The 22,786-nt window shown below is 41.3% G+C and overlaps 2 protein-coding genes across 3 annotated transcripts; one reads left to right on the top strand and one right to left on the bottom strand.

The window, feature by feature from the left end:
• Positions 1–14,901: 14,901 nt before the first annotated feature.
• On the bottom strand, positions 14,902–18,240 carry Imp4 (IMP U3 small nucleolar ribonucleoprotein 4). Its single transcript, XM_063258767.1, has 10 exons — positions 18,051–18,240; positions 17,824–17,941; positions 17,634–17,742; positions 16,691–16,774; positions 16,034–16,143; positions 15,824–15,956; positions 15,589–15,743; positions 15,420–15,514; positions 15,241–15,314; positions 14,902–15,146 (listed from the first exon to the last, which is right to left on the bottom strand). The coding sequence occupies exons 2-10, from the start codon at positions 17,824–17,826 to the stop codon at positions 15,034–15,036; spliced, it is 876 nt and encodes a 291-aa protein (XP_063114837.1). The 5' UTR covers positions 17,827–17,941; positions 18,051–18,240; the 3' UTR covers positions 14,902–15,033.
• A 71-nt stretch (positions 18,241–18,311) lies between these two features.
• On the top strand, positions 18,312–21,996 carry Ccdc115 (coiled-coil domain containing 115). Of its 2 annotated transcripts, none has more exons than XM_005007737.4 (5): positions 18,312–18,547; positions 18,649–18,752; positions 18,833–18,915; positions 19,684–19,812; positions 20,880–21,996. In XM_005007737.4, the coding sequence occupies exons 1-5, from the start codon at positions 18,464–18,466 to the stop codon at positions 20,990–20,992; spliced, it is 513 nt and encodes a 170-aa protein (XP_005007794.1). In that variant the 5' UTR covers positions 18,312–18,463; the 3' UTR covers positions 20,993–21,996. The 2 variants fall into 2 exon arrangements, with proteins under 2 accessions (XP_005007794.1, XP_003478690.1); XM_003478642.5 differs by having other exon boundaries at positions 18,312–18,574.
• Positions 21,997–22,786: the final 790 nt, after the last annotated feature.

Raw genomic sequence — 22,786 nt, 5'->3', positions numbered from 1 at the left:
CAACATTTGTTATCATTTGATTTCTTGATGGCAGCCATTTTTTTCTGGAGTGAGATGAAGTCTCAGTGCTGTTTTCAGTCTTCAGCATGTGGGAAGCCAATTTTTTCAACACCATTTATTAAAGAGGTTATTTTTTTTTTCCAGTGAACATGTTTAGCCTCTTTGTCAAATATAAGGCGCCTGAGTGTCTTTGTAGTAGTATTTACACCTTCTAATTCAATCCACTGATTCTCAGGTTTATTTCTTTTCCAGTACTATGCTGATTTTATCACTGAGGCTTTGTAATATAGTTTAAGTCAGGAATTGAGATGCCTCCTGTTTTGATTTTGTCGCCCATAATCACCTTTACGATTCTAGGTTTCTTCTGTTTCCAAATGAATTTTAGGAATGTTTTCTCTAGATCTGTAAGGTATGTTAATGGCATTTTGATTGGGATTGCATTGAATCTGTATAGCAGTTTTGGGAGTATGGCCATTTTCACAATGTTGGTTCTTCCCCACCAAAAGCAAGGAATATCATACCATTGTCTAACATACTTTTAATCTCCTTTTTTACAGTTGTATAATTTTCAGCATGTAGGTCTTTTACATTCTTGGTTAGGTATATCAAAGTGATACCAAAACCAGAGAAAGACCCAACCAAAAAGGTGAACTACAGGCCAATCTCACTAATGAACATTGATGCAAAGATTCTCAATAAAATGTTAGCAACAGAATACAGTAAATCACCAAGAAGATTATATATCATGACCAAGTGGAATTTATTCCAGGAATGCAGGGATGGTTTAACATATGCAAATCAATAAATGTGATACACCATATCAACAGAGCCAAAAATAAAAATCACATGATCATCTCAATAGATGTAGAAAAAGCTTTTGATGAAGTCCAACACATGTTCATGATAAAAGCCCTACAGAAACTCAGAGTATATGGTATCTACCTCAATCTCATAAAGGCCATCTATGACAAACAAAGAGCCAACATTATACTAAATGTACACAAACTGAAAGCCTTCACTCTAAAAGCAGGAACAAGATAAGGATATCCACTATCACTACTCCTAGTCAATACAGTTTTAGAAATATTAGCCAGAGGAATCAGACAAGAGAAAGAAAGAAAAGGAATAAAGATAGGAAAAGAAATTAAATTATCATTATTTGCAGATGACATGATACTTTACATAGAAGATCCAAAAAACTACATTAAAAGACTACTAGAGGTAATAAATAAATTCAGCAGTGTAGCTGGATAACAAAGTCAATACTCAAGAATCAATAGCATTCCTGTACACAAATAAAAAACTCCCTGAGAGAGAAATTATGGAAATATTGCCTTTAACAATAGCGTCTAAGAGGTATGACCTTGCAAAAGACTCAAAACCCAAAAACCAGCTGCACATGGAAGACACCTGTGAGAAGTAGTCATTCCCTAAGAGTTCTGAATAATACCTACCAATAAAACTACTTAGCATAGACACAGGAATTAAACTAAAAAAAAAGCATCAACACAGGAATTAAACTAAAAAAATATAGAAAATAAGACACTTAAACAAGGTACAATCCAGACATCCAGTTTACCAAAGGCAAACTCAAGGGGCAATGAGGTGGAACAATCCTAAAGCCACTCACCTGGTTGCCTGGAAGTGGTAACAACAAAGTAAATGACCAGTGCTCTAGAAAAAATATAAAATAAGAATTAACTTCTCAGATTACTCCAGAGCTGCTGACTACAATGAAAACCATGATTAGTAATTATAGAGCAGATAAAGATTTTTTAAAAAAGGAGACTAGGAAGATAATGGAAACTATGAATGCCCAACATAGAAAAGAAATGGAATCCATAAATCAGACTGAAGCAGGTATCAAGGAGACTAAAAATTCCATTGGAAGTATCCATAGCAGAATAAACCAATGTGAGGACAAAATTTCAGAAACAGAAGAAAAGGTTGCAGTTAGCAATCAGGAAAAGAAAGCTCTTAAAAATAGCAAAGGATCCTAAAAAAACAATCCAGCAGCTGCTAGATGATGCAAAGGAGAATACCATAAGACCAACTAGAATTAATTGAAAAGTAGGAGATAGTACACATAATATTTAAAAGTCTGTCCACAGATGTTGTGGCATAAAACTTTCCTTGCAGGGGAAAAAACTGACATCAATAAGTGAAGCATATAGAACTCCATTTAGCCAGGATAAAAGACTTTTTTTTTTTTTTTTTTTTTTTTTTTACAGCAAGGCCTATAACAGCCAGAATTCCAGAAATTTAACACAAAAATAGAATATCAAAAGCTGTTAGAAAACAGAAGCAAATCACCTCTAAAGGAAAGCCTATCAGAATCACAGCTTACTTCCTGACACAGTCCTCAAGTCAAGGAGAGTTTGGAGTCAAGTCTTTCAAATCCTAAAAGAAAACAATTTCCAACCCAGATTGATGTAAGCTATGAAACTATTTCAAAATTAATGGAGAAATAAGATATTTCTATGACAAAGAACACATGAGGAAATTCATGACACCAAACAAGCACTGTAAAATGTTCTGAAGGACACTCTAGAAAGATAGAGTAAGGACTACAACTCCTTGAACCCCAACAGAAGGAATCTACTAGGTAAGACAAACTAGTAAAAAGAGGGAGGAAAAAGGAAGAGCCAATAATTATATAACAAAGATAAGTCAATATATATATTGGTTAAAACAATCAGTATTAATGGTTTCAATTCAACAATCAAAAGAAATGGACCGGCAGAATGGATCAAGAAGCCAGATCCGACAATATGTTGCACACAAGAAATACATTTAATTCAAAAAGTAATTCATAGACTGAAAGTCAAAGGATGAAAAATAATACTCCATGTGACAGGAGTCACCTGGAAAACAGCAGGGGTAGTTATTCCATTTGTAGACAAAGTGGATTTCAAGCCAAGACTGATTAAGAGACAAAGAAGGTCACTACATCCTTGAAAAGGGAATAATCCAAGAGGAAGAGATAGCTATCATACATACAACAAATAACTGTGTGTCCACTATATAAAACAAATACAAAGGGTCATGAAAACATCAAGTAAGTACTAATACAATAGTATTGGGGGATCTCAATACCTACTGTCACAATTAGATAGATAAACTATATGAAAAAATCAGCAGTGAAATATTAAAACTGAACCAAACTTCTGAACAAATGGACTTAGTAGATGTCTACAGTGTTCCACCTCATAGCATCAGAGCATACATTCTTCTCAGCTATACAGGGGATGTTCTCCAAAACATACCACATACCAGCTCATAAAACATGCTTAAGTAAATAGATGCAACTTGACACAATTTTAAGTGAAATAAATCAAACACACATGAGCAAATATCTCATTATCTCTCTGTTGTGGGAAACTGAAAATGTAAATAAGTACCAAAATACAGAATACGTACTGTGAAATAGTAACAAAATGTTGTATTGGGCAAGGCAAAAAGGGATGGGGTAGGTAAGGAAAGCAGGGAAAAGTTAAAAAAATGAGGAAAGGAAAAAATAGAAACAGATCTTTTATAAATGAGGAGAGGAGGAGGGGTTGAGAATAAGGTAGGAGAATGGGAAAAAAAGAAATAACATGTACATAATTTGTACAGATACAAATTATGACTGTGATCATTATGCATATCTAAAGTGTATCAGTGAACTCTGATTGGAGGGAAAAACTACTTCTGGAAAGCAAGAGTGACAAATAAGGCCAGAGTGTCTGACAGAACTAGAACACAGGGCTGATGCTTACCATTTACTTAAGGATACCTTGCAAACAATAAGTGAACATGGCAAATGAACCCAACAACTGCTAGACAATAAGATGACTAATTAGTTGGAATTAGCAAATATCAGAAGTCAGTACAAATGCCATAAAAATAGGTTTATATAAATAGCAGCAAAAAAACTTTCCAAATACATGGAAACAATCTAAAATGCAGTGAAGTGAAGCTGTAATAGACATAATCCCTAAATAGCCATAGTCAGAAAAGATCATAGTAACATCACATCATAGTTAAAAACTCAGAAGTCTGACATGCAATAATAAAAAAAACCTCTCAACTACCCAGTTTTCCCCAAAATAAGACCCAACCAATAAATATGTAGCATGATTTTTCAAGATGCTCATAATCTAAGCCTTATCCAGAAATAAGCCTATTAAGATCAATAACACCCAATTAAAATCAGTGCAACACACGTGTACTGAATTATAAAATTATATTAATACATAATATAGATATTATTATTGGCATCAATAAAGTGATATATAAATTAAATTTGAGTGTTTGTAAATACCCTAGTAAGTACCACTGGATGAAAGATAAACAGGTAAACAGCTGAACTGGAGTCTCATGAATGATTAATCAACACAGACACAGTTCATAACTAATGTGAACACTTGGTAAAAAGCAGTTATGTTTGTATCTAGCATGAATCTTCATAGTACAACATGTTGTGTGTTGCAATATAAATACTTAATACATTCACATGAAATAAAGAATCACTTTTTGAATTTTGGCACCTGCAATTTTTTATCATTTTCATGTGGACTGTCATTCTTAACTGTCATTATTTTTTTTACCAGTCTTAAATGAATATTTGATGTAATGGAAACATGTAAAGCCTAGCCTGCAAGAGGCTGTGACCCGGGTAAAGAATTCATGGGATAATATCACTGACAGTGGTGTTGCCAGTGCACTATAAGTAGGCTTTAAGGACAAGAAGCACTCATTTAAGGGGAGATCTACTGCTGGACATGAGAGATTGAGGCCAGAGATTCTATTAGAAATGTGCTTGCAAGAAATTCAGGTGTTCTGGGAGATGATATGACTGTATTTGGGTGAATGTAATTTTTTGGACATGAATACATAATTTTGTATATGAATTATACTATACATGAGAAAAGAAGCCCTATTGCATCTTTTGGAGCAAAACTTATTAAAGACTCAGTCTTGTTTGGGGAAAATATGTTAAGAAAAGCCATGTCATGATGAATTTACTACTGAATTCAATAAGAACTTTATGGAAGTACTTATCTAACTTTTTAATAAAAGTGAAACAGAAGAAATATTGACAGCCAGACATACCCTGATTCTAAACCTAGAAAAAGATCCAGCCAAAAAAGAAAACTACATGTTAATCTCTTTCATGAATATAGACACAATAATCCTCAACAAGATACTGCCCAACAGAATGCAACAAAGCACCAAAAAGATTGTACATCATACATCATACAAAGTAGGCTTCATCACAGGGGATGCAAGATGGTTCATCATATGTAAATCAATAAATACAGCACATAAAAAAAGGAAATAAAAATCACATGATCATTTCAATTGGCACAGAAAAACCCATTCACAAAATCCAACATTCATTCGTGATACAAAACATGATAGACATAGATGACCTTATCTCTATCTAATAAAGAAATTTATGACAAACTTACTGTCAATATCAATTAAGAGGGAGAAAAGCCAGGCATCCGTACACATTGGTAATCCTAGCTCTTCAGAGGCTAAGAACAGAGGATCACCTTGAGTTTGAGGCCAGTCTGGAATAGACAGTGAATTGAAGACCAGCCTGAATTACACAGCAAGACCTTGTCTCAGAAAGAAAGAAGGAGGGGGGGGAGATGAAGAAGAAGAAGGAGGAAGAAGAGGAGGAGGAGATGATGATGATGAAGAAAAGAGAAAGAAAGAAAGAAAGAAAGAAAGAAAGAAAGAAAGAAAGAAAGAAAGAAAGAAAGAAAGAGGAGAAGGAGGTAGGGGAAAGTTTGCCCTCTAAAATCAGAACAGTGGTAGTGCCAAGTTGATAATGTCAGCATTTAGGATACTGAAGCAGGAGGATTAACATTTAAGGTTAGCCTGGGCTATACACAGAGCTCAAATCCAGTCTGCAATAGAAAGTGAGATCCTGTCTCAAAAAGCAAACAAGTCAGGAACAGGACAAGGATGTTCACTATCAGCACTTCTGTTCATTAAAGTATAGTACTAGAAACATTAGCCAGAGCAATCAGGGAAGAGAAAGAAATAGAAGGGACATAAATAGTAAGAAGTCAAATTACCATTATTTTCAGATGAGATTTTTCTACATAGAAGATCCAAAAAGTTCCACTAGAAGATCTTTAGAATTAATAACCTAATTCAGCATGGTAGCAGGACATAATAGCAACAACCAAAAATCAATAGCGTTCCTGTATACCATTAAGGAACTCGCCGAGAAAGAACTGAAGAAAACAATACTATTTACCACAGCATCAAGAAAGTAAAATATTTAGGAATTCACCAGACCAAAGAGTCAAAGACCTCTACAGTGAAAACTGAAGGAGATTAAGAGGACATCAAAAAACAGAAAAGTGCTCCCTGTTTCTGAATAGGCTAAACCAGTACAGTTACAATGACCACACTGAAAGCTGGCATAGAGATTTACTGAAAGGTCAACCAAAATACTAACACTAATAAAATAAAATAAAGAAATAAATACTAACACTATAACTCACAGAACCAAACAAAACAATCTTAAAATTAGTGGAAAACCAAAAGATACCAAGATAGTGTGGGAGACAACTCCAGTGACTCCATCTGAATCCAAAACAATTGTTGTGACTTTGATTACTTGGAAACTTATTTCCTTACATTGATACGTAAAAGGTCCACTAGGGTATTTCCTTTTCTCTTCAATAAGGCTAGCTGAGGTGCTAATGTGCAAAGTCTATAGCCATCAGACAGCCTTGTTTCCTCACATAGTATTCTGCACAACAGGACAGAGCACTCGATGTTAGAGCAAATAGCTCCAGGAATGTCAACTGGGTACAGCCTCAAGATAAGAGGTATGAGTTCGATCCCTGAGTTTGCATATCAGAAACCAAAGCTATACAATTCCACTGCTACCTTAATTGGGTTAAGTAAATTGATCCTTCTACATATCTTTATCTCTGCAAAGTACAGAGATGCCATTCTTGCACCTGGCCAGCCAGCTCAAGTTACTCAGTAATCCCCAACATCCTCACTGTCACTCATCCCTGAGCCACTCCCCTTTTTCTTCACAAGATAATAAATGCTGGGAGCGGCCTAGGATCGAGGCCTTTGTCTGTATGTCCTCACGAGGACTGGACGTAGGATTCCTTGGCTGCCCTTAACTTGGACTATGTCTTGGTGTCTTTACTCTCACCTTGGGTTGCATTGGTGGTGGTAGATTGGAATTAACTTGCTAGGATTCCAATATCGTCTCAATAGAATTACAAATATAACTTTTTGGATTGTGAAGAAAACTAGAAAGAAGATTACAATACTTGGATGAGTGAACTCGTTATTTGGGTTTATAATAGATAGTAAAAGCAATATTGGGTAAAATAAGAACAAAGGAGGACACATCATAATCTAGGATTTCAAGTTATATCACAAAGCTATAGTGATCAAAGGTCCACGGCACAGGCACAGAAACAGACATATGGATCAGTGGAACAGAATACAGAATATAGACACAAACCAGGGCCATTAGTCATCTCATCTTTGCCAAATGGTCAAAGACATACACTGGAAGAAAAATAGTTATCTTTAATAAACAGTGCCTGGAGAACTACAATCCAGATACTATGAATTGGATCACTATGCACTAAACTAAAATCAAAATGCATCAAACATCTAAATATTAAAACAGAAACATTATTTCTGCTAGAAAACAGAACAGTAAAACTTTGTAAGACACAGGTGTAGGCAGGGACTTTCTGAAGAGAACCCCAACAGCACAAGAAATACTATCACAAATCAAGAAATGTGATCATATCAAATTAAGAAACTTTGCATAACACAAAAAAACATCAACAGAGTAAAGAGAACCTACAAAACAGAACATTTTTGTGATATTCCACTGACACTGGACTACTATTTAGAATATATGTAAACTAACAAAAATTAGATCTCTCAAATAAAAAATCCAACTAAAAAATGAGCAAATGAAATGAACAGACACTTCTCAGAGGATGAAGTACAAATGGCCAGCAAATACATGAAAAAATGTTCAACATCTCTGCCTGTTGTACTCCAAAAGTGAGACCCCAAAATGCTGTTTAAAAAAACGAGGCAAGATATATTTAAAAGAAAAAAAAAACACTTTATTTAGGCTGGTACCCAGCAACACAGTGCGATGGAGTTCGCAAAGCTGTGCAACTAGATTTAGACTTTTGGGAGGCTTATAAAGGAAAAACAAAAACAAACAAACAAAAAAAACCGCAAAGCAGGGGTGGGATGGGATAAAGTTGGAGAAGGCTTTTGTTCTCTTACTTGGCTTGGGGGCAGTTTCTTGCTTAGTCAGTTGCCTTTACGGGAATTTTTGCAACTGGTGGTCAGCGAGTTCCTCTTTTATGGGATCTTAGCAACTTGTGATTGGCAAATTCCAGGAACAACTGTCTTTCACAATGGGGAACAAAGGTTGAGACAGAGTATAAGCAACTTGCGGCTGACTGCTTCTGGGAACAATTGTCCTTCACAAAGCGGGACAAAAGTTGACACAGAATACAGGGTTACCAGGGTAACGAGGCATACAGAACAGAATGGCAGCGTTTTTGTTGGAGCACAACACTGCCCACTAGAGAAATGCAAATTAAAACACTGAAATTTAATCTAACTCCAGAAAGAATGGCTATCATCAAGAAATAAAACAGTAACACTGAAGCTGCAGTGAAAGAGGAAGCCTTCTGTAGGTGGGGATGTGAACTAACACCCACTACAGAAACCAGTATGGAGAATGTATTAGGGTTTTACTAGTGAGAACAGATATAATGCAAGATATACAAGACTGGCTTACAATAGTCAATAGAGTCTGATGAGGAAGCATGCAGAGGGTGTCTATGCACTGGAGGCTGAAGGATTCAACCCAAGGCCTGGAGTTCACTGTAGTGTCTTGTGCAAGTCCACACCAGCAGGTTGATGGGTCTGCGACAGAAGGCCAAAGGCTCTATGATGAAAGGCTAAAGAGTCCATGATGGAAAGCTGAAGAGTTTATACTGGAAGTCAGGAGACATGTCCAAACCAAAGGTGAAGACTGGAGCTTCTCCCAAGAATGGAATGCATTAGTCCTTCCTCCTTACCTTTGCTACCCAAGTGATGAGCCACCCTATGGTGGGTCTTATTCTATATCTTTGGGTGTAGAGTTGCTAAACCCATTTAGGTAAGCTTCTAAATGTCTCAAGTTGACAATCAACCACTACAGAGAATACTCAAAAACTAAAAATTGAAATTGCATTTCATTTAGCTCTTCTCCTTGCAAGTGTCTTTCCCAAACTATTAAAGACATCATGTCAGAGTGACCATGTTTATTAATAGTAGTTAAATCTTGTAAGTGGCCTAAATGTCCATTAACAGATGAATGATAAAAGAAAATGTGGAACTTACATATCGTGGAGTACTAGATTACAAAGAATGAGTCCTTTGTAGGAAAATGGGTGCACCTTGACACTGTTAAGTGAAATGTATCAGACATGGAAGTTTCACTGTTGCTGGTTTCTCTTATATGAATAACCAAAAATATAAAGAGCAAAATAAAAGACAAAACAGGAAATAAGGAGCTAGATGATTTTTTTTTGCAAATGGGAGATGGAAGGGTGGCAGGAAAAAAGGGGATAAGAAAAGAATTGAGATGTGTCATGTACATGCAACAACTCCCCATGAGTAATGTGATCATTATATAATCATAAGAAACAAAACAATTCATAGCAGCAGAGTAGATGGTGGTTACCAATATCTGAGAACAGACAGCAACAGTGAGTGGTTGTTGAAATAATAAAACTAAGACCTACCAGGGCTCTTGTACAGTACGCTGCTTCCAAGTGATACTACTATGGTGCATATCTGAAAATACAGAGTGCTGATGTGATTGTTTTATCACAGCCTAATTTTAGCTGTTGACAATATCAAAGGCAATTTTCTTTTACTGCCACCAACTATGGTATTCTCTGGACTCTGTTCAAATGAGTCCCTCAGGGATTCCTAGCAGTTTCATAATTCTAAGAGGAGTTGAGTACCAGTAATTCCTCTTAAATTCTATACCCACAACTCAATTCACACATTTTACCAACTATGTTCTAACTTTTTCATCTTTGCTAATCTAATAAATAAAAGGAGACCCAGGCTATAAACTTTCTAGATATTAAGCCTTAAACTTGGGCACCTCTGTGGATCACCAATTTCAGTTCTAGGAATGTTCCCTAGGAGACAGCACAGATTAAGGGAAAGTGCTGGGAGCCACTGTGACTATTCACACAAATGCCTGAACAGGAGTCCCCAGCACAGAGCCCCTGACAAACACCCAGAGGGCATGGAGTGAGATGAACAGGTGCTCCAGACCTGAGGATGCTGAGTGTTAAAAAGTGAGCTAGTTAAGTAGAGGGGCATGCTGTGACAGATGCATAAATAAATACATTGTTTTGATCAAGAAGTCTCTTTCTCCTATCCAGAGAAGGGCTCTACCTGACCCCAGCTTTCTGTCTCAATCTTTAATTTCTTCATCCTCCTGTTGTTCTTCCCTCAGTGAACTTAAAGAGAGCTCTTGCAGACACCAACAGGAAAGGTGTTCACTGCAACCAGCCTAGTTGGACACAGACTTGTTTACTTAATGCACTTCACACTATGTTTTAATTTCTACTTTTGGGGGTGGGTGGGCGGTAAATACAAACGAATGTATGCTCGTTCCTAACACTTCCAATACTTAGATGTGGAATAAACTTGAGAGCTTGTTTGAAGGTTCTAGCAGGGGAGCTACTTGTACACACTTGACAGAGGAACGGTCCTCCTCCATCAGGGGTGGTTGTCTTCTGTGACAGAGTATGCAGCTTCAGGAAGGGGATACCTGCCCAGCAGCCAGGTCAACCCCATTGATCAATGGGTGACACACTGTCAGCCAGATTTACCTCATGGAATAAACTCCATTTTACCCTTTGCCATGAATGGTTTCCAACTACTACTAACAGGATAGCATGTGTTTTGAACTTTTTAGTTGAATATTTTTAATAATTTGAAGCCAAAATGTGAAAGCTGTTTTAGTAACAAGAGAAATGGAATGTAATTATTCTTTTAATTTTCAACACAAAAGACAGTAACAACTATGTTTCACCTAAATTTGATAGTTTCAACTACATTTTAGTTCTTTTAAGCATGTTCAAGTATAACTCATATTTTCCCCTCAAATAACTCAGTATTTTCCTCTAAAAATTAAACACTTTTCCATAACAATCTCACAATAAAGCTATAAGCTCCAGAGATATAGTCCTTTTGCAGATGGAAAGGGGATCAAGGGATGGAGGGAGACAGGAGACAGAGAGGTGAAGGGGAAATAAAAAGGACTAAGATGTAATATGAACATAGATCAAAGTATTTATTATAAATTACAAATATGTACTAATAAAAAAGTTAAAGCCATAATCTCACAAGATTAATAGTCTTTCTTACAAAGTTTAGAATTCTATGTAGTTTAAAAGAGATTTATATCAAAGTTGCAAAAACAGGGCACAGCCTTCCTGCAAGCCCATTGCTTGGACTAGCTGACAGTGTTCTTGCTATGGAGAAGAACCCTGGCCCTTGAGAATTACCTACAAATGCCTGCACACAGGGTGCTTTCCTTCAGGCATATCCTTGTTTCTGTCTCCTCCCTCACCCTTCACATTTTCAAATTATTCAAGTAGTACTGTTTTCTTAATAGGAAGAAGAAAAAAGGGAACAATGCATAAAAACATTACTTCAGCGCTACATCACCTAAAACGCAAGGTGTGGAGCCACCATAGAGCACATGCAACTAGTGCTCCATCTCCCCGTCCCTTCCTTTTAACTATTGTTACTTCCTGGCCTCCTTTTAAAAACTCTGTAGCACAAACATCAAGATTAAAGTCTTTCCAAGCTGTTCTGTTTGTAACAAACTGCATTCAGCAATTATTTCTGACTCAAGGAGAATCACATTTTGTTTGGTACTGAGATGGGACTTCAGCCACTGTGCACTAGGTAACTGAACAGCCACTAAGCTAGAGTCTCAGCAACAGATCTTCATTTCAAGTGCTAAAAAGGCCCCCCCCTGACGGCTTCCCACAAAGTCTTCATCCACAGGTTCTCCTAGCAGTGAATTTAAAGAGCCACATCTGAGTCTCACCAGTAACAGACACCCTATCACAAGCCAGGTGGCTCAACACATCCAATTAGCAGTGGTGCCAGCTGTCTTTTAAAAAGTTTACTGTTGCTGCTGAACCTGAGCGTGTTCAATTACAGGAATCTGTAATAATACTAAAAGGCTTGTTTTAATACAGTGAAGGCCACATTAAAGGGCACAATAAGTGACATCTGTTCCCATCTTGGTTACTTTTTCCTTGGCTAAAAACTAGCCCCTCAATGCCAAACTCTGTCCTGAGTTTTTGATGCTCAGATTATTAAAATACAGCACCATCCAGCATGATGGCAAGCACTGGGAATCCCAGCTTCAGGAGGCAAAGACAGGAGAATCATTTGAGCCCTCAAGTTTGAAAACAGCTTGGGCAACAAAGCCTGTTTCTTAAAATACAAACCAAATCAAAACACACAACACTAAGTAAGTGCCTTAATTGAGTAGGTATTAGAGGTGTCCTTGGCATGCCTGGGACAGCTCTGTGAAGTATGGACTGGGGCAAGGCAGGAAGCCCACCACCACTTCAAGCGTTATGGGCAAATTCGGTGGGTTAAATGGTAGCTGCCTCTGAATAGTATGTACATACTGCAACGCCTGGAAACTGTGAATGTGACTCCCAAAGAAAAGATATTTGCGAATATGATTAAGTCCTGAATCTGGAAAAAGAAGAGATGATGCAAGATTATTTATGAGCCCTAAACCCAACAAGAGTTCTTCTAATAGACCCACAGAAGAGATATGGGTCGAACAATAAGAACAAGCATGGTAGCACATGCCTATCATTGTAGCGCTGGTAAACTCAAGCAGAATGATTTTAAGTTTGAGATCAGCCTGTATTATGTAGTGAGACCTTGTCTTGAAAAAGAAGATAAAACAACAGTAACAAAAAATAAGCCAGCCATGGTGACACATACCTTTAATCCCAGCATCTGGAGCCTGAGGCAGAATCATGAGTCTGAGGTCAACCTGGGCTATGTAGCCAGACGCGGTCTCACTCTCCTCCCAAAAAAAGCATTTACAAAAATGGCTGGACACTGTGGCTGTCATGATTTATGGTTAGACAATCCCCAAGAGCTCACGCACTCACAGGCAGGGCTTTATAGCTGAGCTGTTATTAAGAGGTGGATCTGGTTGGAAGAGCCAAGTCTTAACAGGCATGACCTGGAAAGGTGTATCTTCTGTATCTTTCTTCTCAACTTTTCCCCTTATTCTCTCTTTCAGCTTTCTGGTTTCCATGATGTAAGCAGTCATTCCTTTGTCATATTCCTGCGCAAGGCTGCACTACCTTAGAACTAGTGGACTATGGACTGAAACCTCTCAAAGCAAAAAAAACCCCTCCTTTAAATTGTGGATGTGAGACAGTTTGCCTGAATGACAAAGAAGTGACTAAAATAGTGCATACCTATAATCCTCTGGGAGGCTAAGGCAAGAGGACCATTCAAGCCCAGCTTGGGCAATTTAGCAACTTAGCACAATCCAGTCTCAAAATAAAATAAAGCAAGCACTGGTGATATAGCTCAGTGCTAAGACCCTGTGTTCAATCCTTGCTACTAAGGGTCTGGGGGAATAAACCACATATAATCCCAGCTCTTAGAAGAGTGAATCAGAGGAATCATGAGTTGAAAGCCAGGCTGGGCTCCTGGAGATGAAGCTAGAGACTGAAGTAAAACAGCCCCCTGCCAAGGAACACCACAGACTGCCAGCAACCATCAGAGGCCGGCAAGAAACAAGCAAGCAATGGCTCCTTATCCCTACGCCCCTCAACTGCCACCAGCCTCGTCCTTAGGAGGGAGGTAACATCTTGCACTTGGATGATGGCCTCCAGAACTGAGAGAATAAATTTGTTTAAGCCACCTGATCTGTGGTAATTCATTACAGAAGCCTCAGGAAATGAACACAGGATTTTATGCTAATCTATTCTTACATGTTTTGCAATTTCTGTGATTTCCAAATGGCCCATTCTTCACAGATGCAGACTTTGTAAAAGGAACTAGATTCATGCTAATGTAGCTGAAGGTCAGAGCAAAAATCACACTTCAGCTTTCCTGTTAAATGGGCCTTGGTCTTCCTTCTCAAGCCCCCTCTCAAAATGAAGTTTTAGGGTCATCCAGATGGCACCTGTCACTCAGCTTTCAGAATATCAATGCATAGGTCTCCCCAGTCCTTCTTTATCCTGGCCTTACCTAAATGTTTCCTCACAGAACTTCTAGCGTGAAGGATTTACTGTCACCACTTCCTATTATATAAACTCATGCGCATTTTACAATGTCTCATAGCCCTCTCCATAAAACCAGGGCCCTATGGTACACACAGGGCATGTGGGCACAAAGAGGGTATAAGTGGGGAAAGCCCAAAGGTAGGGCTCACCTTGCTGGGAGGTACTGCCCCTCAGGTGACCTCAAGGGCACTCAAGGGCCCTTTGGTGCTATCATGTGTACAGTGAAGGGAAGCAAAGCTTAACACTTGCCTACTGGTGGCATCTCACTGGACACAGCCTGGCCTGGCCCCTCCAACTTCCAGGTAACAGAACCTTACCTTATCACCTGCAGCCACCCCAGTGAGTACTCATAAGGCCTGGCTCCTGTGGGTTCATCCACACCAAATCTTCCAAAGGAGACTGTAGTGACCCTTACAGTGACTTAAGGCCTAATATACCCCAAAGCCTTCAGGTTCCCCACCCAAGGAGACTCTTAAGGGCTTTATTTTCAGGCCTGGCCTGACAGCAGCCCCATCCTGACCAGTCAGAGATATGCGGGCAGTGTGACACAGTGTTTATTTTGACCCTAGTAGGCCCCCACTATCCCACCGCAGGGCTCAGAAAGCCTGTTTGTGATAACTCTCCCCTTTAATTTCCAAGTTCACACTCTGACTAGCCAGTAAGCTCACTCAGCACTCAGGAACAGTCTCTTCCGTGAAGTGTTTGTATACGGGTGCCAGCGCCATTCTACATCTGCTGTAGCCTCTTGATCCAGTGTCCCCAGGCGAATCATGTATACTACAGAAAGAGACAGACAGACAGACATTATCATCTGCACAGAAGCCCCCACTCCGCTGACTTCCCCACGTGTAGGAAAAAACCCCAAACTTACACTTCAGCTCAAAGCGAGGCCCAACCTCTGTCAGCTCTATGTTGCAGTGGTCTGCCTTCTTGTAGACGTGGTGCCTGAGGAGAAGCCAGGGTAGGAGTATGGGCTGGAAGTAACTGTAGATCAACCACACCAAGGACACACAGGTCATGACAACAACTGGGCTCAACCCAGGAACCCACCGGAATGAGATGTAGTCATCTTGATTTGCAAAGGTGATAACCCGGTGGCTGTCATCTTTGGGCACAGGGAAGAGGTAACGGAGGATGTCAGACACCTGAATCACAGGGGAAAAAGGTGGCAAATGCCTGGCCTGGCCTCTAGCCCTCTCTGTGGGAACCCCAGACTTACCCGTCTGCCCAGACGAGAGGAAAAGCCATGGAAGATGAGGTGGGGCTTAGCTTCTGACATGGTTCCCAGGTCCGGGATGTCATGTCGCATGACGACGTTACACAGTGTGAAGTAAGCAGTGGGGCCAAATGGCAGGTGGCTGACAATGAGCCCCACTGTGGAGGCCAGACAGGCTGTCAGAGACCCTGACTGCTCTCAGGCCTCTCCCAGCCTTTCACCACCCAACCAGCCATACCAGGTGTGCCTCGATGTTCATGGACAACTAAGAGGTCAGTGACGCAGTTGACTTTGCAGGCTCTCACCAGTGCTTCTACCTCATGTCGGCCTCGGTTCATGCGCTGAGCACCAGGGAATACCAGCTTTAGTTCCTGTACAAGGACCAGTGTCCCATTAGGCATGTGGCCATGATGCTAGGCATCTCCTTTCACAGCCTGCCAACTGGTACCTTTGCAAACATCTTCAGGCGGGAACTAGGATCTCTGGAAGTAGTGATCATGATCTTGGGATCCTCAACCCCTGCCCATCGATATTCATCATCAGCATGGCTGGTCACACCTGCCAGGAGCACAAAAGGCAAGAATCCACTGGCTTGGATACGAAAATAGCAAGTCTGTTTGAGAAAATACTCAATGACAGGAACATACCATACCCACTTTGGTCAAGAGGACAGCCACTAGCCCACTATCTGTAAGTACAAGGCAAACTGAGGAATGGAATCCCCGTGTCTGGAAGGTTCTGCTAGGACCTACTTGTTTCCCTCACAACAAACACTTATGTTTATGATTCCTATTTGTTAAATAATATAATGAATGAGACATCTGGGCATCAAAGATGTGCTGTTTTAGGAATGGGTCCTGCCCTGGTAATGTTCCAATGGAGATGACAACTGATAAAGAAAGTGCTGATTTAACAGAATACTACTGTATTACACAAATGAACAGGAAGTACTGAGGGACAGCCGCTATGGTGTCATCTGCATAGGCATAAAGCCTCCTGGAGAATAGTTCGGAGCAGTTCTCAGGTGGGAAAGCACCCTGTGCCTGGGTGGGTATGGATGCGCAGAGGAGTCAACTGAGTGTTGGGGGAGTACATTTCACAGCACCTTCACCACCAGCGTCGTCAAATTCCAGGGACCCCTGTAAGTCTAGAGCCTCCTGGCGCAGTTCAGTAGGAATCAGGCGGTTTTCTGCAGGGAAAAAAGACACAGGGGCTGAGTGAAAAATCAAGCAGGAAGCCCTCAGTTTATACCACACTGAAGCAGTAAGACTTTTTCTTCAGCTGTGACTCCAGATGAGACCCAAGGAGGAGTTTCATAGTCTCTTTGTTACCAGCCACTTAGACTTATACAGCAGGTTTGCCTGCTCGTGCTTCTGATCAAATCAAAAGAGGCCATATTCGGATAAAATAGAAAAAAATTATTTAAAGCCAGTTCCCAGGAGACACAAGAGGCCATATGTCTTAAATCACCATCTCACCAAATATAGGTGGGCAAGATCTTTTGTAGCGAGAAACAGGAAATGGGGAGCGCAGAGAGGTACAGTAAAGCAAATCTCCACATTTATCACTTTTAGTCATCTTCAGCTCACCGTCCCCTTTCCTGTGGAAAGGGAACTTCGCTCCAGATTTTCTCTTGTTAGCATTTGCATATTCAAATTCACTCATCTGGGTGGGAAAAAGCTGTTCAGGCCTCAGAAAAGCCCCCTTTCTCTAAAGAAAACCAAAACGAGACCAATCCTAATTTTAAAGTTCCATTTGGCAAAGCCGGTTACACCTCTGGGTTTTATTGACGGCTGCTTTCTCTCTCCGTGTTTGCCTCTCATTGCACGGTGCCAATCTTAAAAGGGCATAGGAAAGGGCGATACAGCCCGAAAACTGGGAACGGCGGCATAAATGAGAAACAATTAGTACCAGCACATGAAAGGAACACTGAGCAGCTAGTAGAAAACCCCAACGCGCAAGGAAAAGGGCCAGTAAATACTGAAAATACGTTCCGCCCAGTCACACAAACACGCCTGCCAGACCGGCCAGGGCTCGGCAGCCTGTACCTTCGAGCGCGCGCCGAACCTTCTCCTTCCGCTCCTGTGCTCTTTGCCGGGCCTCCTCGCGGGCCTTGCGGTACAGATACTCCCGGCGAAGGCGGGCCTCGCGGCGCAGCTAGACAAAAAAGGAAAGTCTAAACTCTGAAGGATCGCAGTGCAAGCCCTCCTCAAGATCCCGGCTCAAAAGTCTCCTTACCATTTTGAGCGCCACTTCCACGTGAGTCTACAACTACAGATGTCGCCAGCGTCCAGCAGTCCTCGTTTCCGCCCTCAACCTGGAGGCTTCACTCGGCAGTACAGCTGTCAAGAACGCCCTACGTTAAGATGGCGAAAAGAGGAAGCAGTCACAACGTGCGACACGGTTCCTCACAGCGTGGTCGCCCGAGAAACCAATCAACCGTAGAATGTTGTCGCGTGACTCACCGCGGAGCATTAGTAAAGATGTCTGCCGCGGCTTCACCACTAGCTACTATGATGGAGGATGCCCAACAATTGCTTACGGCCACTGCTCCCTTTAAATGGTTGCTATCAAGCTTCGTACTCTTCCATACCGACCTTAAAAATCCATCGCTTCTTGAAGCGGTGGGAGCCACCCTTCCCAGCCAGCTCCCTGACAGTCGGTGGGCCGGTTATTTGGCTCACTGATCGGAGCTATCGATTGCTCCGCCTTGCTGGGGAGGGTCATTGACTTCCGGGCCATGAATGGGAACGCCCTTTGGGGCGGCTCGTGAACCTACTGGTTGTCCTGCTGCCGCGACTAGAAGTGATTATACGATCTAGAAGGAGGGGACTCTGGCCTTGGCCTCAGCGCAATTGAGACTTGACTGTGGCAGCCCATGGGTGGTCAGGACCTGCGGGCAGAGCTGGACTCGCTGCTCGTGCAGCTGCTCAGCGATCTGGAGGAGCTGGAGACGAAGCAGGTGGCACTGAATGCCCGGGTGGAGGAGGTGAGCGCCGGGAGAGGGAGGGAAGGAAGGGACACGTATGTAAATTGAATGTCTGCACTCTCCTATCAATTCAGGGCTGGCTGTCGCTTGCCAAGGCTCGATACGCCATGGGTGCCAAGTCGGTGGGGCCCCTGCAATATGCCTACCGCATGGAGCCGAGGGTCTGCGTGCGAGCCAGGTGAGGAACCCTCAGTGTTGAAGCGAGTAGCTAGTGTTCAAGATCAGGCCATTGACAATTTGTCCTCCCTTGTCTTTCAGTGAGGACCAGGATGGACTACAGACATTCAGGATAGTGAGAGCTGATGCCCGGACTCCAGAGGAGGTGGGGCCTCGAGAGGCAGGTGAGTTGCCTTTTCTCCTGTCTGGACGCCTTTCTAATGTCCAAGAAAAAAAAATGCATGGAATAGTTGAATATTAACGATTGAGTCTGGCAATAGAGAGAGCGTCTAATGAACTTTCAATTCCGGCAAATCATTCCTGAGATGAACAGGGGCGTGGAAGGTCCTTGTCAAATCTTTTGGCTTGTTCAGACAGTGGGTAAGTGCAGCCTGTGGCCTTGTCATGAGCAAATAGCTCGTGTGTGGATTTTATGGATGCCATAAGACAGAATGGACAGAGTATCTGAATTACAAGAGTGGTGCTGTTTCCAAGAACAAAGAAGTTCGGGAGAGTTTTTTCTGCTGTCTTTGTCACTTTTCTTGTTTTGGGGACATAAAACCTGGAATCCACAGTTTAACAAAGAAGCAGTTTTAGCTCACATTTTAGTGCACAGTCAGTTGCCTTCAAGGTGGGTGTCATGGCAAAGGGGCATACCTGACAGGAAGCAGAGAAGGTCAAGGAATATTCCAGGAGTGGGGTTACAACCTGCTAGGTCACACTGATAGTTACCTCTTCCAATCAGAGCCCACCTCCTAAAAGCAAGTCAGCTTTAACATACCCTATAATTTAATTGCCCTCAAAAACCTGACCTATGAGCTCATGAGGCTCTTGGGAGGTGTCCAGATATAAACCATAACATCATCCTCCAGTGTTTTGCAGAATCAGACCTCAAACTAAGCTCAATGCTGTCTAAGCCAATAAAGGACAGCCTCTAGCCTTTCTTTCCTCAGTTCTGCGAAGGCGAAAGGGCTCCACCAAGACTCCAGAACCAGAGGTCTCTGCTCCACAGGACCCCCTGCACTGGTTTGGAATCCTGGTTCCTCACAGTCTGCGACAGGCCCAAGCCAGCTTTCAGGATGGTAAGTAGACCAGGCTAGTTGTCAGTGTGGCCCTGAATTAAATTCTGGCCTCCTATCCACAGAGAGCACTTCAGCACTAGCATGCTTTTGGGCTTTTCAGGTTTTCTCAATTGCAAGTGTTTGTTATACCCTGCTGTTTATTCCAAAAGCATTCACTGGCTGATGGTATCATTCTAGGCTCATGCTAGCTTTAAGGGGAAGCAGGGACCAAAAGGGACAAACTTCCTTCGTGAAATGTTTGTTTTATGGAAGGGAGAAAGACAATGTGCAAATAAATAAGTCAGCCTTTAATATAGTACAAATCTGTGAAAACTTATAAACAAGTTACATGGGATGGAGTAGGACAGGAATGGGCTGAGGGAATATTGCAGGAAGGGTTAGGGAAAGTCTCTCTGAGGAGATGAGGGGAAGTTCTATGGCTATTATGGAGGAATAGTGTTCAGTTAGAAGGATCCTGAGGGGAGATATATCCTGTGTGTTGGAGGAAGAGCAGAGAAGAGATACGCAGGAAAGGAAACTGAGGAACACAGGTGTGCCAGGTAATGAGGAAAAACTGTTTCCTGGAAAGAGTGATAAGATGAAAAAAAAATAGTGGTAAGATGTGCTCCTGAGTAGGAGGACTGCCTGTTGGACTGGGTGATGTGAAGACTAGATGGCAGCGATATTGGCAGAAACTACCTATAGATTGATCCAGAATCTGTCACTTTCTAAAGAAAGAAAAGGGGTGCAAGGAGTGGGTAAAAATAGCGAGGGACTGCACTGATGGGAGAAGGAAGGAAATGAGCTTACAAGAATGTGTTACAATCTTGAGTTTTCATTCTTGGTGGGTAATAAAGTGTGTTAAGGCATTCTTCTGAGGAAGTGACACCTTAGCACAGACCTGAAGCAAGTGAGAGAGTATGAGTACAGTGAAGTGCAAAAGTACCCAATGCATGGCCATAACTGGAATGTTTTAGGAATACTGTGGAGGCCTTTGTAGTCCTGGGGTGGTGGGATGAGGTGTTCAGAACCTTCTGGGTCATGTATCACACCATGATACTATGGTGACATTTTGTCTTCACTTCCAGGTCTTCAGCTAGCTGCAGATATAGCCAGTCTCCAGACTCGCATTGACTGGGGTCACCGCCAATTTCAGGGGCTACAGGAGAAACTAAAGCAACTGGAGTCTAGTGCTGCCTGACCTGTGACCACAGAGGCAGATGTTGAGCACTGCTGTCCTGGATGTGGCCACCTTATCTCAGTCATTCTGCCTCATCTAATGCCCCTTAAGAAATGTTTCCTACTGCGTATTTCTAAGTTTTTAGGTATGAAGTTTGAAAAGGCAAACAGTAATGTTGAAAGTCACTTCTAGGCCAAAGTTCTCATAGTACCCACCACCCAGGGAGCAGGTAAAGAGCTGTTCATGTATATCAACAGTTAAACATCCTCAGATCAGTTTGGCTTTGTTGCCAGATAATGAAACACTGTGAACAGTGGCAGGAAGGGACAAGAGAAAATGCTTCAGGATCAGCAGATCATCAAACCTAATGTGGATGGAAGAAAAGACCATGGATAACTAACGTATCCAGATGGTATGATTCCATTCAGTAAAAACATACCTACTTGGTGTAATGAAGCACACCCGTACTTGGAAAGCTAAGGTAGGAGAATCACTAGATAGCTCCAGTGCAGAATCAGCCTGGATAACATAGTGAGATCACCTGTCAAAACAAGAAGAAGGCTGGGGAATAGCTCACAGACATAAGTGCCTGCCTAATGAGCACAAGATCATGAATTCAATTCCCATTACCAAAACAAAACAAAAAAGAAGCAGTAGATGGGCAGTTCTTAACAAGGTCTAAACAAGGAAATAAAAGATCAGACTTAGATTTTCAAGGGAACTCTGAGAAGAGGTCCTGCAAGTTAAAACCTTTCTTTGTCTTTCCTAGAGTTCATCTTTCTGTCTTTGTTTATCGAAGGGCCAGTTATGCTTCCTGTTTTGGGAACTGTCCTGCTTGACTTTTCTACTGTGGTGTTACCTTTGTAGTAGTTTCTGGCAGATTTTTGTTTGGTGGATGGTACTGTAATACTTGTTTATACTAAGATGTAAATAGTTTTTCTCAGTTTGTCTTTTACCATTGCTTTTAGTGTTTAAAATTTTCCTCATTGCAAAATAAAACAGGAAACCTTGTGTCTTCAAATCAATTTTTACTGTATGTTTCTAATTTTTGAATTTTAGAATTGAACTTTTCAGGTGCTGTTTTTAGATTTGGGGTCATAATTAATGTGATGAGAAGGAATCATCTGGCATTTCTCATGAACATCTGTGGTTTCATTTGGGATATCCATTGAATCCTGCATCCAACTTTTGTATCATGTATCTTGTAAAGTGTTAGTCAGTACACCCTCCTCCTGATCTGGGACACCTTTTGCATCCTCACAGTGTAAACTTAATAATGGAGCTTCTGCTGTTCTTAATTGGTCTTACTGTTATAGGCAGCTGAGGTGGTTAGAAATATAGGCAGTCAGACAGGGCTAGGCCCTCAAGGAAGCTGGCACAGAGGACCAGATGTCGGATGACTTTAGAGGAGACACACCTCTTACTGTGGGCCAGATCTCAGGACAAAAAGCAAAACAAATACAACCACACCCTTAAGATAATCTTAGGGATTAAATCTGGATCACCTTGAGAAGCCAGGAGTCATCATCCCAACCCCCTCTGGGAGGAGTCACTGTAAAGAATGCTTGCTTGCTATGTGACTTGCTTCCCCATTTGTCCCTGATTTGGTCAGTTTTACCTGAACAATTAAATTTACTGGTTGACTGTAGTTCTGTCCCACTTCATGCCCATCTAGATGCCTTGTGAGTTCCCATTTTTTTCCCACTTTAGACCTGCTTCACATAACAAAACAGAACAAAGCAGATAGAAGAAAACAATGTAAATGACATATTTCAAAGCAAGACAACAGGAGATCAACAGTGGCTAACATGTCTC

Source organism: Cavia porcellus, unplaced genomic scaffold, assembly GCF_034190915.1.
Source record: "Cavia porcellus strain 051 isolate PalLab524CR breed Dunkin Hartley unplaced genomic scaffold, mCavPor4.1 scaffold_12, whole genome shotgun sequence".
Lineage (NCBI taxonomy): Eukaryota > Metazoa > Chordata > Mammalia > Rodentia > Caviidae > Cavia > Cavia porcellus.
This window is presented reverse-complemented; position numbering and strand designations above follow the sequence as displayed.